We start from the raw sequence: 13,305 nt of genomic DNA, 5'->3' as shown, positions 1-13,305 counted from the left end.
TGCTGATTTAGGTGTTTTTTTAAGGCAATCGGGTTCCTGTCTCATTTCATAGAATCATAGAGTGGTTTGAGTTGGAAGGGACCTTAAAGATCATCTAATTCCAACCCCCTTGCTGTGGGCAGGGACACCTCCCACTAGATCAGGCTGCCCAAGGCCCCATCCAACCTGGCCACTTCCGGAGTTTCCATTTCTTAAAGGAAAATGGGATGGGACACAGCAGTTGCTGTAATCCCAACAGCTAAGGCATCTACTTGGTTCTTCTTTTAAAAAAAAAATATTTTCTTGGTTGGTTGGTTGGTTGATTTTTTAAGTTCATTAAAAGATATATTTGCTGTACAAGGTGGACTATTTAAGAATGTTACAAGTTTGTGAGAAGTTGCAGGACTATATTTCTTGTAAATGCATGTCATTAGGGGAACTGAACTCTGTAATGGAAAGTTTGATGGCTTTTCCCATAGCTGATAGCTGAGATTAATCTCTGTAGTAACCTATAGTAGATGGCTTAGTGACCCTTTCTGCTGGAGGCAAGGGACATTCTGCACAGAAGCGTTCCATGCAGGGCCCTGCATATCCGGCCATGCCTTTCTTATGATTGGACATAATGATCTTTAAGGTCTTTTCCAACTTAAATTATTCTATGATTCCTACTAAAGCAATTTTTGCACTGAGTTCTCAAGTCTCAATAGCTTTCTCTGATTCTCAGATTCATAGAAAATTAGGAGTAACCCTGTATCTGATATTCATTCTTAATTTTTACAGTATTAGATGTGGTGCACCATAGTGGAGTGGACTCATACCGATGCCCTGTTGGTCTCATTCTGCTTCTGGTGGAGTGAGTGGGCCTGGCTAATGAATATGTAGGAAAGAATGACATGCTTTCTGGAAGGACTGAATCATTGTTCTGTAGCCCTGCTACTCTCAGATTGGTTTTATTCTTCTTTTGATCTCACCTCTATATCTTTTAGAAGAATGAAAAGGAAGAAAAACTCTCAAGAATTGGATTTTTATTTCCCTTGCCTTCACAGGAAAACATGAGGCAACAGGGATTTATTTTAGCTAGCAAGTGACCTGTACTGGAACTTGCAAGGTATTCTTCTGTTGACTGCCTCATTTTCATCTCCAGGTATCATGGCGATCCTCTTCTCTGGCATCGTGATGTCTCACTACACACACCATAACTTGTCCCCAGTTACACAGATTTTAATGCAGCAGACACTGAGAACCGTTGCTTTCATGTGTGGTAGGTGCTACCTGCTATTAATATCTAATATTAATAGTTTAAAATTGTATTTGCCTGAAGCGTTGATTCTGAAGTGTGAATTTTCTTCTAGCCATTTGTATGTCAGTGGAACATGTCTTTAAGAGAAGAATTCCTAATAGGGGAGGCTGGAAGGCAGTCAAAAGTCACCTTTCCTGCCACACTGAATAAAACATACAGTAAATCTCTCTCCCATCCTGCAGGTTCCTGCTAAGATTTGTCACAAGACTGATAACTGAATAGAGAGCTCTGATTCCTATATTCCTCTGGCCTATTTTTAGTTTTAGGAGGTGGATGTTTAGCTTTTTTTAAAAAAAAATTGGTTTGGATATGAAAAGCTACTTGCAAAAACAATGGCTTCACAAATTGAGAATTTGTTTTTGGAAGTAGCAGTACCATCAGCTCAGGGTCCCGTAGCATTTCCATTTACAATCCAAACTTTCAAAGAAATTACAAGCTTCTGTATTACAAATATATCCCTTTTTTAGGGGATGGCAGGAATGTCTTCTGTACTTTTTGCAGGAAAACGCATTTGCAACATGGTCAGGGAGTGGTCTTGCTGCAAACTAAACTCAACCACTCATTACTTGAGCACCAGTAGCTCATCAGGGTTTGGTCTCAATCCACTACAGATGCTAAAAAGGGGCTTGTTCAGTCAAGCCACTGTAAATGAGTTATTTAAGATACTGTGCAGTTTCATACATGTTTGCAGCAGGTTTTGAACATGCAAATATAAGTACCCCAGGCATGACCCAAACAATGTCTTAGGCTGCATTAACTCAAATGTGACTACTGTCTGTCCAAAAGACCTGTTTTAACTGCCTTTATGATAAGGAACCTACCCTACTAGGACAGCAATGAACTGACAAAACATCTTAACTGTGCGATTCTCTGATGGTAGTGAGTTGGTGCTATGGAAATAAAATGTTTGGATTACTGTAGTCGCTGTGCAGTGGTGGTACTATTTCAGATTTGGAAACATCACTTCTGGAGGTTATTAGAATATACAAGGGTGTTAGATATTACAGTGCAGTACTTTATTACAAAGAAAGACATGAACTGCTGCCATTTATAAGAATTTAGAGAATTTAATACTCTATAATAGTATTCAACTTGCAATATATGAGATTGTGTCTGACATTTCAGTTTTAAATAGAATCTGATTCAAAGCTACAGAAGTCAGTAGCTGCTCCTGTAGCTTATGTTCTGCAGCTCGTCCTATATTCCTTAAGAAATTCCTCAGTCTTTAGTACAAGGTTTGCTAGTTTTTTTCATGCTCATTAGTAGTTTACAGCTGAGAAAAGCCTACACACACAGACTAAGGTGCTGACAGCGAGAGAAGAATGTGGCCTTTTGCATAATGGCATCTGTGACTATTTTGTGCACTCACAAGTCAGGAAATATTATTTTATGTACCATATGTAGTATGTTGTGATAGGAGTAGAAAAGGTTTTATAGAATTGTTTATTTAAGATGTGATTTCTCTTTTTCAGAAACATGTGTGTTTGCGTTTCTTGGCCTGTCAATTTTTAGTTTTCCTCACAAATTTGAAATGTCCTTTGTCATCTGGTGCATAGTAGGTATTTACTTTCTTCCATTCTTCTTTAGGTGCATTTGAGATATTGGGGAGGGGAGAGACACCTTACAGTTAAAATATTTTAGAGTAGTTTTTATGTTTTAAAAGGTTTTAATAAAACACTTCTATATTTTTACGTATTGTGTAAAGTTAACTCTCAAAAATAGCATGAAATTATTCTTCTTGTTTGGTGTACAAATACATCAGTCCTTTTTAAGGAATTCCAGTTTCTCTTATTTTGAAGCCCTTCTGTATAAGATTGTCAAAAACGAGCGAAAGCATATTGCTTTTTTTGACCATATTAGATTTTTTAAAACAAGAAATTTCAGATGTTGAGATTATTGTTTGTGCTGCTTTATCCCAGAAGTTATTTTACCAGAAAAAAAAAAAATCCTGAGTTTTTACGTGTCTTTAGCTTCATATGAATGACTTGTGTGAATGCAGAGTTTGTAGAAACTACAGCACAAACCAGTACCAAACTCTGCTCCATTACATCTCTCCCGGACTACAGCTTTTGAGTCTTTTTCTCCCATATATCATTGCACTTGGTTCACATAAGCCAATTTAGCCCCTGCATCCCTTTTTCACTCTGAGCTTACTTCTTTCAGAGGAAGTCCTCACTCAAACCTTCTCCAGTGTGTATTCAGTCTTTTACTCAATTCATGATTCTTTTTCTTCCATTCTGTCTTTCAGTGTAGCTTTATGTAGTTCCCCTTTGAATTATGTTTCATATGGGGGTTACCTACATCTGCTGCTATTGTAATTGTTTATTATAGACATGAAAAGTATGTCCTCTTTTGCAGAGTCAAAAGAGGGAAATATGAACCCAGCAATGTATAGTAGCACATTTCAGTCTGTGGTTCAAGGACTGAAATTGTTACCTACAATTTAGGCATAGCGATACCAACACAAGGAATTGCTCTCACTGCATTACACCCAACTTCCTTATCTAATATATATCTAAGGTGTGACACTTCCTTCTTTGTAGCATTGTCCTCACAGGCATAGTACAAATTGTTTAATTTTGGGGTGATTCATGAAGGAAAACAGCAGAGCCCTTCAAGGATACTGCTGACTAATTCTAGGATATTTACCTAATCAATGTCTGTTTGTGGTGAAGCCATTGTGAAAACCTTTGCTTTTCCGAGTTAAAGATTTCACAGTATCTGTTAGTTGTTTGCCATTAAATCAATAGTGCTTTTCCCCCACCCTCTCAAAATGTTGCTTCAGTGTGTGGTATATTTTTGACTATACCCAGGGAAGTGTTAAGGAACCAGATTACATGCTTTTTGTTTGGCTTCTGGCCTTTTCTCTGAGGAAGTGGTCCACGGAGAGGCAATAGAAATATGTTATTGCCTCTTAGCTGCTGCACCAAGGGAATGATTAAAGGAGCCGAACTGAGGAGAACTTTTACCCAAAGCAATTCTTGGTCTCCCTGGAATGCCTCTTGGGTTTCATTTATTTATTATAAGTAATGTCTGGTCTCTGTCAGTGACAAGTCTGGTTTAGTGTCATTTAAGCGGACAAGATGTTTAAAAAATTGAATTCCACATTGATCTGTGCTGAAGGATTTCTTTATGTTAGTTTAGCAGCACACCTACTCGGAAGACTTGTGATTAAAAATAGCATTTTCACCCCATATAAGGCAGATGCAACTGGGGCCTGCTTGAATGTAACACGTGAAATGATCTTTTGCTTTGATTTCTGCTTTTCAGGTACTTGTTCTCTTTGGCAGAGCAGTGAATATTTTCCCACTTTCCTACCTACTCAACTTTTTCCGTGATCATAAAATCACCCCCAAAATGATGTTTATCATGTGGTTTAGTGGTAAGTTCAAGTGCAAAGTACAGAGGAATGGAAAAAATATTTTATCTTTCTCATTGCGTGGGTGGCTCTGGGAGGAACTGTTTTTCCTTTGGTGGAGCAAAACTCAGCTGAACACTTGTTCCACTCTCAAACTCAAGTGCAGTAAATATGTTCTCTTTCCCCTTTGTGCTAGAGGATCATGCAGTGGCAACCCCTACTAAAGCTTTTTTGCAGTCTACTTTTCTGTCTAAGTCTAGCGACATCACAATTTGAAAAACACCATCTGAAGACCTCAGATTCATTTTAGGGTGGTGACCAAATGGCAGATAAATGGAACAGTATAGGACTGTAAAAATCTTTTAAAGATGAAGATTTAATTCCTGTTGAGTTAGGATGCTGAGAACCAATGTCGGTGTTAATTTGTTCTTCACTGATTTGCTGTTCTCTCTGATAAGGTTTACGTGGTGCAATTCCCTATGCCCTCAGCCTCCACTTGGGCTTGGAACCCATAGAGAAGCGGCAGCTCATTGGAACAACAACAATCATCATAGTGCTGTTCACGATTTTGCTGCTGGGAGGAGGAACTATGCCTCTTATCAGACTGATTGACATTGAAGACTCCAAAGCACGCAAGAGGAACAAGAAGGATATTAATCTTAGCAAGACAGAGAAGATGGTTTGTTTGGGGTTTTTATTCAGACGATCACTTTTTAATTGATCTCTATTTTTACATTTTCAAAAAAAAAAAAAAGACTAGTACCTTATTTTAGTAACAAGTCAAGTCAAAGCATGGTAGGAAAAAGCCAAGCAACATCATTTTACACTATCCCAAAGACAGAGCTTGGCTAGTGTTCATACAAATAACTGCTTGGACAAAGGGAGGAAGAGTAAAGTCTCTTTATTCAATCAAATTATAAATTGATCCACGTGAATTAAAGTAACCCCTGCAAATGCATAAAGCAGATGATACAGGACTGAGTCATATGCAGAGGGAAAGTAGCTAGTACAGTGTGAGTCACAAATTAATCATAAAAGGCAGATGGGAAAAAGTCAAAGCAAAGGCCGTGAGAAAGCGGTAACAACAGCACTCCTCTGATTGGATTTTATTGTAAAGCAATTCCTGGCCAAGCAAGAGTGGCCAGAAAACTAACCAGCCAGTCTGAAACCTCACCTGCAAAAGGCTGGAGCACATGAAGTATCCCAGAGCATTTGCCCATTTTTCTCCGAACCATCAAACAATACCTGCAGGGTATTGTTTGTAAGACTGAAGAACAGCTCCTCTTGGTGTGAGGTTTCAAAAAGCTTGCAGTCTTCAGAATTATCTTACACTGTCCAGAAAGGGAGATGCTCATAGGAAGAGCAGAGGGATGGGGTGTGTTCTGATACAGGGCTTGGTTTTAGTGTGACAGTGACATTAAACTTTCCTGCCAGAAAACCTGCATGTTACATGTCTAATCTCAGCAATAGTAACAGTACAAAATATGGAACATTTGCAGTCTTTTACCTTTTGGATTGAAAGGGGAAGCCAAGTGGCTCTGGGAATCAATACTGGACAAATTAATACAGCCATAAGCCCCTTGTAGGCTAGGGTGATAATTGGCATTTTGTTCCAGCATGGGAATTGGTTGTGCAAAAGGACAACATAGCAGAGGGCTGGAGCGAGCTGGAGGGATAACTGCTATGTTTCTCAAGTTATTGCAATATTTGTGATCTTTCTAGGGAAATACCATAGAATCTGAACACTTATCAGAGCTCACAGAGGAGGAATATGAAGCCCAGTACATAAAACGCCAGGACCTCAAAGGGTTTATGTGGCTTGATGCAAAGTATTTGAATCCTTTCTTCACAAGAAGACTCACACAAGAAGTAAGTCAGTCTTTTTTTCTTGAAGAAAAGAAACTCTGTGTTAGAGTTGGCTTTCACTTCAGCCTGCTATTCAGGGCTGATTGTGCAGCCATGCAACTTCTATATCAGGAACAGCGAGCCGTCTAATATATTATTTGTGCATGTAGAGCAGCTCTAATGACAAGCTGTATTTGAAAATTGAAGGTTGGATTAAATGAGCATCTCTCAGTGCCACTGCAATTAGACTTTAAAACATGCATGGATTTTTGAACTCGCCTTTAATGTTGCGGAGCACCATAAAGAGTATCAGGAGTTATTAGTTACCACTGTTGCTAGAAAAAGCTGCTGCCACTCAGTAGAGTTTTTGATGTGCTATTACACAAAGCTGCTGCCTTTTACTGTTCGTGGTCCTGTGAATCCTGGAGCTGCAGTTTTTCCCCAGAGTGCAGTATTTTATCTTGGAAATATGTACCACAATTGCAACCTTCACTTTTAAGACTTCTTCATTGGGAAACCAAGACTTAGAAGATGTAAATGCAATATCACACCTGACTGAGTACGTAACTTAACACGGAGTGGCTTCAAGAGGTGTAAATCCTATGCCATTTTCACTCCACCCCTCAGAAACCTGAGACTCCTTGGCCATATAATTCACTGTTTTTCCAGTTTGCCATAGGATTAAGCATTTTTGCTGTGTGTAAAGCATGCACATTCCATCTTCCTAGCCTACAGATATGTACTGTTTATTTTGTACCTTTCTTTTAAAGATAATTGTTTCAGCACTTCCCCACAAAAGTTGAAGGCATTTTTTTGCAAAACCGAAACAGAATCAAGAAACCACAGTAAGCATCTGATTCGTAGTTGGTAGCCAAAAGCACAGGCTGCCATCCAGATTGCAATCAAAGACTAGAAAAATAAGTATGTGAATCACCAAAGCCAGCCACAAGCTTCCCACTGTCCCTGGGGAAGTATGGAGCAGTGTGAGGTTCAAAACCAGGCCATCCAGAGGGCATTAGGATTGTTGAAGCCAACAGAGCAGCACTGTTGAGAAAACAGGTAAAATTACCTGTCATCAAAAATCCATGGTAACAACTAGTGATAAATATTTTCTAGTAGGAAGCAGAATTGCTTTGCATGCTTAGAGACCAGGAGTGGATTATTTCCTAAGGAATATGCTAACCTCGTCTTTCTCTTTTGCTCTGGCACACAAACAATGTAGCTAAATAACAATCTGTTCTGGTCTGCTTTTGCCTTAGGACTTGCATCATGGGCGTATACAGATGAAAACCCTCACAAACAAATGGTATGAAGAGGTACGACAAGGACCATCAGGATCTGAAGATGACGAGCAAGAGCTGCTCTAGCAGACTGGGGAAGAAGCAGAACAAGTTCATCACTAGAGCATTATAAAGAGGATTCAATACCAAGAGTCCGGCTTCACAGAAGCTGGAAAACTAAGAATGAACTTTTTGATTTCAGACACGTCTTGTGCTACATGCTTAGGCATAAAATTGCAGACCTGCTGTGCTTGACATTACTGGTCAGTGATGGAAACCCCCAAGTGTCAGACACTGGACTGAATGAAGAATGTTTCATTCAGATTCTACAGCCTAGCAAACTTTGTGTGGCCTACTGAAAAGCAGAAGCATCTCCATGATATTATCACATTGTTTAATGGAGGCGTCTTCTTCCTATTAGGAAATCTACTGTAAACCAATGCTGAAATACAGAGCCATTGTACGACTCTGCAAAACGAAATTAATTGCACTTTACTTTTATATATATATATATTCATTCACAGCATGGAGAATCTTGACAGTTTATATTGTGAATTTTTTTCAGCACTAGTAAGGGAATCCAACTGGAAAATATAATTTATGGGATTTGCATGTTATGAATCTGGAGAAGGTACTTACCTTGACAGATGTTGCACCTACAAAGAAGCACCTCTGAGAACTGGTTGGCTTGACCTTTAAGAAAGTCTTGATTTTTCTTTTATGGGATTTTTATTTTATACTGAACTATCTAACCCACGGTACTGATTATAGCATGGTTTGGAGACTAGGGGATTGTACAACACAGTACAGAACTGCATTTGAAGTTCTACTTTGAATGTGTTTTTTTCCTTTGCCTAGAGCCAGTTGCAGTTGGGTTTCTGTAATTGGCAGTTGTTCCCTGCTGGCTCTTTGGCTTCAAGACTTGGAAACCAGCAGCTTTTGTTTTGCCTAATTTGTGAAGTGTCTGTAGCACTCCAGAACTCACTAGTGCAATTGTTAAGTCCTAGTGAAAGTAAAGCCAGCGTGTTCATGACAAAAAAAAAGTCTATAAAATCCAATCCAGGTACAGAAAGGTTAATATTGCACGTTGCTGAAACCACCTCCCTCGGGAAGTGCCAAACAGTTTTCATTAAGCTGTCCTGTTTGTTAATGTGATTTTTCTCCTCTGCTTACATCGTTTCAAAGTCAGGAGCATCACTTTTTCTACATGGCCCGATCCGTTTGCTCAGCGTTGCACACACCTAAACAGACACGCAGTGTTTGTTGCACATTTTCCATGGTTACACATGCAGCTAATTTGTGCTCATTGCCAACCTGAATTCCTCATTAGTCATTTGCATATTCACTGCTGAAAGGCGAGTTGTTCTGCATGTGACTCTGACGTGCAAGTGCACAGGTTTGTTTCTCAAAGTGTGAGACTTGCTTATATATTTGGTCTGGGTTTGCTACTGAGGTTTTTAATCAACCACTTACCTGCTGAGAGGAATAAAAGTTCAAGAATGTATTTAGAATCTTAAACCTGTGTTGTCTGAACAGTTTTCTGAAGTAATGTCTTACTACAGGACTCCCTTCTCCCTTTCCCCACCCCATAAGCTGAAAGAACCCCCAGCTAATCCTGGAGATGAAACGTGCTGGTTGGAGCCTGACTGGGGCACAAACTCAGATTCTGGTGTTGACCACAAAAACATTTGGTGCTAGCTTTATCCTTGGAAGAGGATTGCTGTAAAAATCAGACTTTTTCTTCACCTCTTTTGCCAACAGTAGGCTTAACTACATTTTAGTTACCCATCTATCTCACTGGGTTTCTCAACTTGGACATTTAAGCCCAGGACATGGCCAGAAGGTCTCTGGGAACTTCTGTCACTGGAGACGTTGATCTGGACACTACTACACTGGGCTTAGTATTATGCCACAATATAAAATAGCCTTCAATTTCTATCATTATTCCAGTGAAACAGGTTACCTGCTGTGTGGAATAATCAGCCTTTGGTAACGGCCATCCAGGCAAACTGATCGTTCCCTGCCCTCTGCTGGCGGCAGCGATGGTGCTGACAGCCCGTGAGAGCCATGTGCTGGGAGTGATTTTACACATTAAATTGAAGCAATTAACTGATACAGTTAGAACTAATGAAATCACTTTGAAGGAATTATATTGAAGAAATTTCGGATGGTTTAATTTAAAAGCATCTATTCTGAAACTTAAGAAAGTATTACATTTGTCAAAATTTGGAATCAACACAGCCCTGTTCTCTCGCAGAAACTTGCTTATTTTGGAACCAATAGAAGAATGTTTTACCATTATTTCAGTGACCAGTTTTATACTCATTTATCACTACATTGACTTCTGTGACAATCATTTCACAATGGATTTCTTCACTTAAACTAATATGCCTAGAAAAGAAAGATGATCTGTCTCCTTATTGTCCTGCCTTGCAGTTACTTTTGGTATTTTTTTATTTATCATACCAAAATAAAACTCCAAGCCTCCTTCCACAAGCACCAGCAGCCCCACCCTAACTTGGTGTCCTCTGCAAATTTGTGAAAGAGTAAATTTGGGCTTTTTTCTGCACTCCTAAATAAATACAGACCCACCAGGAAGACCAATGCAGATGCTACTCATTGCAGAGCCCTGAAATTCTGCCAGGCTGCACCCCCATGGCTGCTTCTCTTGACAGCTAAGGAGTGGTGCAAAGGAGAGGTAGGGGGAACCCGGAGCACAGCTTTCGGCAGCTCTGAGACCCCCAGAAGTTATTTTTCCACCTCTTCTAGCTCATCCCATTCCCTAAACCAACAGACTTTCAGTAGATTTCACTCCATAGCTCCAGAGGCTGCTCCTGTCCCCCAGAGTGATGTGCGGGGACACCCTGCGTCCCCAGAACCGCAGGACAGTCACAGATGAAGTGACCATTACCCCAGGGCCTGGTTTACATTCAATTTGCACCATCTTCAGGCCCCCTCTGCCCCCGGTGCCCGAGAGCTGGGCTCCAGCCCCAGCCTGCTCGTGACTCACCAGCTGAATGCAATCAAACACCTCCAGCTTTCCTTGCCTTGGTTTCATCATGAAGATGATGTTATTTTTAACTCAGCCACACCAAAAACCACTCATTTATTTTAAACATTAAAGCACCTACAGGCTGTTTTTACAGCCTAATCTAAAACCTGACATAAAAGGACCAAAAGCAATAGTCATTATCTGCCGTTCAGGAGCTTAACTTTTGAAATGAAGGACTCTGATCTTTGCTCGATAGACACCCTTTGCCTTTCCCCAGGGACTGTGCAGCCTGGAGGCGAGGTCACCCGCCTCGGAGAGGAGGTGTCCACCCTTGGGGCTGCATTTAAAGGTCAGTGGTATGAACTGAGCTGAGGGCTGCCCAACCTTCAAGAAGAATGGGGCCACAGGAGAAGACACAGGTAGAGCACAGACAGCAGAGGGGAACATGCGCCATCAGCTTTGTGAACCACTGATTTTGGAGGCACAAAGGCTCTGGATGCAAAGAGTCACTGGGCATTGCTTGGAAAACTGGTGTGGGCTGAAGGCAGCTCGGATTTGAGCCGATGAGATCTTCATCGGCGATTCCCACTTTAAATTTGGACAGGAGTTGGTTGAGCTTCCGTGAGACCCGCTCATGCACGGAGCTGCTGGGGAGGCCACCAGCAGCACAACAGCCGAGAGCCACCAGCTGCGAGGGTCTTATAAATTCAATTAACCACTACAGCCAGAATTAATGAAATCACTCCGAAACAATTAAACTGGAGGAGTGTTGGGGAGCAGGTGGGGGTGGTATTTAAAAGGCTACTGCACTAAAACTTTAGAAGGTGCCCACTGCCCTGTCACAACTTGGAATTAAGACTTTGTTTTCCCTCAGTCTACATATTAACCTCCATTAATTCCCACCTTGGAGTGGGCTGTAGTGCCCTCAGACCCCTGAGCAATCGCCTCTTTTGGAACACAGCTTTCTTTCTGCAGGATTTCTGTCCTGGGTTGGGGGGGTTGATAACTATGCATCGATCAACAGAACACACGTGCCTGCAATTGCCTCAGCAACCTCGAACTCAAAAGGTATAACTTGGGACATGGCAACTGTTTGAGAACAAAATTATCCCTGGAGAAGACACAGCCAGCAGTGGGTAGGAAACAACAGCCACAGCGCAACCACCCAGGCACTAAAGCCCAGCGGGGGCCCGGGAGCAGCCCTGGCTCATCCTCTGGACCAGGACCCGCAGTGAGAGCTCACAGAGCCACAACACAGCGCTGCAGCCCTCAGCTCACCTCTTCCAAACAGCTCAGAGCTGGGGACAGGGCTGCAGCAGTACCCAGAGCTAAAGAAATCAGCTCTCACATCCATCCATCTCCCATCATCTCCCACCCAACCACAGCAACCAGCACAGCCTATACCTTCACCTCAGCACGCAAAGCCACCATCCTCCTCACCACTGATTCTGCCCTGGGAGGGAGGGAGGGCTCTTATCTTTAGGTAACTGGTGGCAGCTGGTGGCACCATTCCCAGCTGGGGACACTGATTAAATCAACACCGGCCACACAGCACCTGGTGGCAGCACCAGCGTTATCAGAGCCAGGGGTTGGGCCAACAGAGGGACCCTGGACCGGAGCCTTGGCCTGGCCGCAATGCATGGAGGTGATTAAATTAAGACTTCGTGAAGCGGCTGCAGTGCCGCTGCCTGGACATCCCAGAGCAGGAGTGCTTCCATGGATGGGGATTAAAGCATAGTCAGTATTATATGCTCTCAGTGTTTTGCATTTGCACTCCAATCTAAAGATGGAGACGCTGCTTTGGGGGTTTCCTGGAGTAATAAAGGGTGTGGGGGAATCCACAGATACTTCTTTGTCTGTCTCCTTTGGGTGGTTTCGGGATCACAGTATGCTTTATAGCAGGTGACAAAGCCACAGGCTGGGAGGTTTGTGAGCAAAGCAGGACCTGATGCTGCACTGGCGGCTGGACCACACCGCGTCCCAGAGCCCATCCCAGGCTGAGGCACCAGCCCAGATGGAGTCACATCCTTGGTTCCCCCAACCATCCCAGGATTACCTTGCCCTGAGAGCCCCCAGGAGATGGCAGCAGCCCATCATGTTCATGTCCTCTGCTGGAAAAACAGCCCTTGGCCATCTTTCTCGAGGTTTCTTTCCTTCCAGGATAGCGATGAGTAGAAGGTAGAGCCAGGGCTTGGCCGAGGTGGCAGCTCAGGCCCGGGTACCCCATCACGGACCATATGGCAGAGCCCCATCACCGCTGGCCGCTCCATCAACGCTTCATCCTAGCGGGAGGAAGGCTCCGCTGCTGGGGGAGCAGAGGGTTTCTTGTCCCTCTGCCCTGGCCAGTGGGCCGTGTCCCGTCTCTGCCATCGCTCACGCGCTGACCCAGCCTGCCCTGCCCTGGCCACGCACACCCGTGTTTCTGTTTATCCCAGAGCGTGGCTGCTAACACACAAACCCAGTCGAACACCGGCTTCACGTGAGTGAATTTACTTTAAAAACGTACAGTTTCTGAAACACGATGACTGCTCAGCAGAGACATGGAAAGATG

General features: G+C 42.5%; 1 protein-coding gene across 1 annotated transcript in view; it reads left to right on the top strand.

The window, feature by feature from the left end:
- Positions 1 to 9,975, top strand: part of SLC9A8 (solute carrier family 9 member A8) — a 29,709-nt gene extending 19,734 nt beyond the window's left edge. Inside the window, exons 11-16 of the mRNA XM_054081461.1 lie at positions 1,124 to 1,240; positions 2,752 to 2,834; positions 4,550 to 4,661; positions 5,096 to 5,316; positions 6,360 to 6,506; positions 7,742 to 9,975. Of these exons, the coding sequence (XP_053937436.1) occupies positions 1,124 to 1,240; positions 2,752 to 2,834; positions 4,550 to 4,661; positions 5,096 to 5,316; positions 6,360 to 6,506; positions 7,742 to 7,849 (788 nt within the window). The 3' untranslated portion in view covers positions 7,850 to 9,975. The remainder of the gene's footprint in view (positions 1 to 1,123; positions 1,241 to 2,751; positions 2,835 to 4,549; positions 4,662 to 5,095; positions 5,317 to 6,359; positions 6,507 to 7,741) is intronic.
- Positions 9,976 to 13,305: the final 3,330 nt, after the last annotated feature.

The sequence above is a fragment of the Cuculus canorus genome, chromosome 16 (assembly GCF_017976375.1).
Source record: "Cuculus canorus isolate bCucCan1 chromosome 16, bCucCan1.pri, whole genome shotgun sequence".
Lineage (NCBI taxonomy): Eukaryota > Metazoa > Chordata > Aves > Cuculiformes > Cuculidae > Cuculus > Cuculus canorus.
The sequence above is the reverse complement of the archived record's forward strand: the minus strand, read 5'-3'. Positions and strand labels throughout refer to the sequence as shown.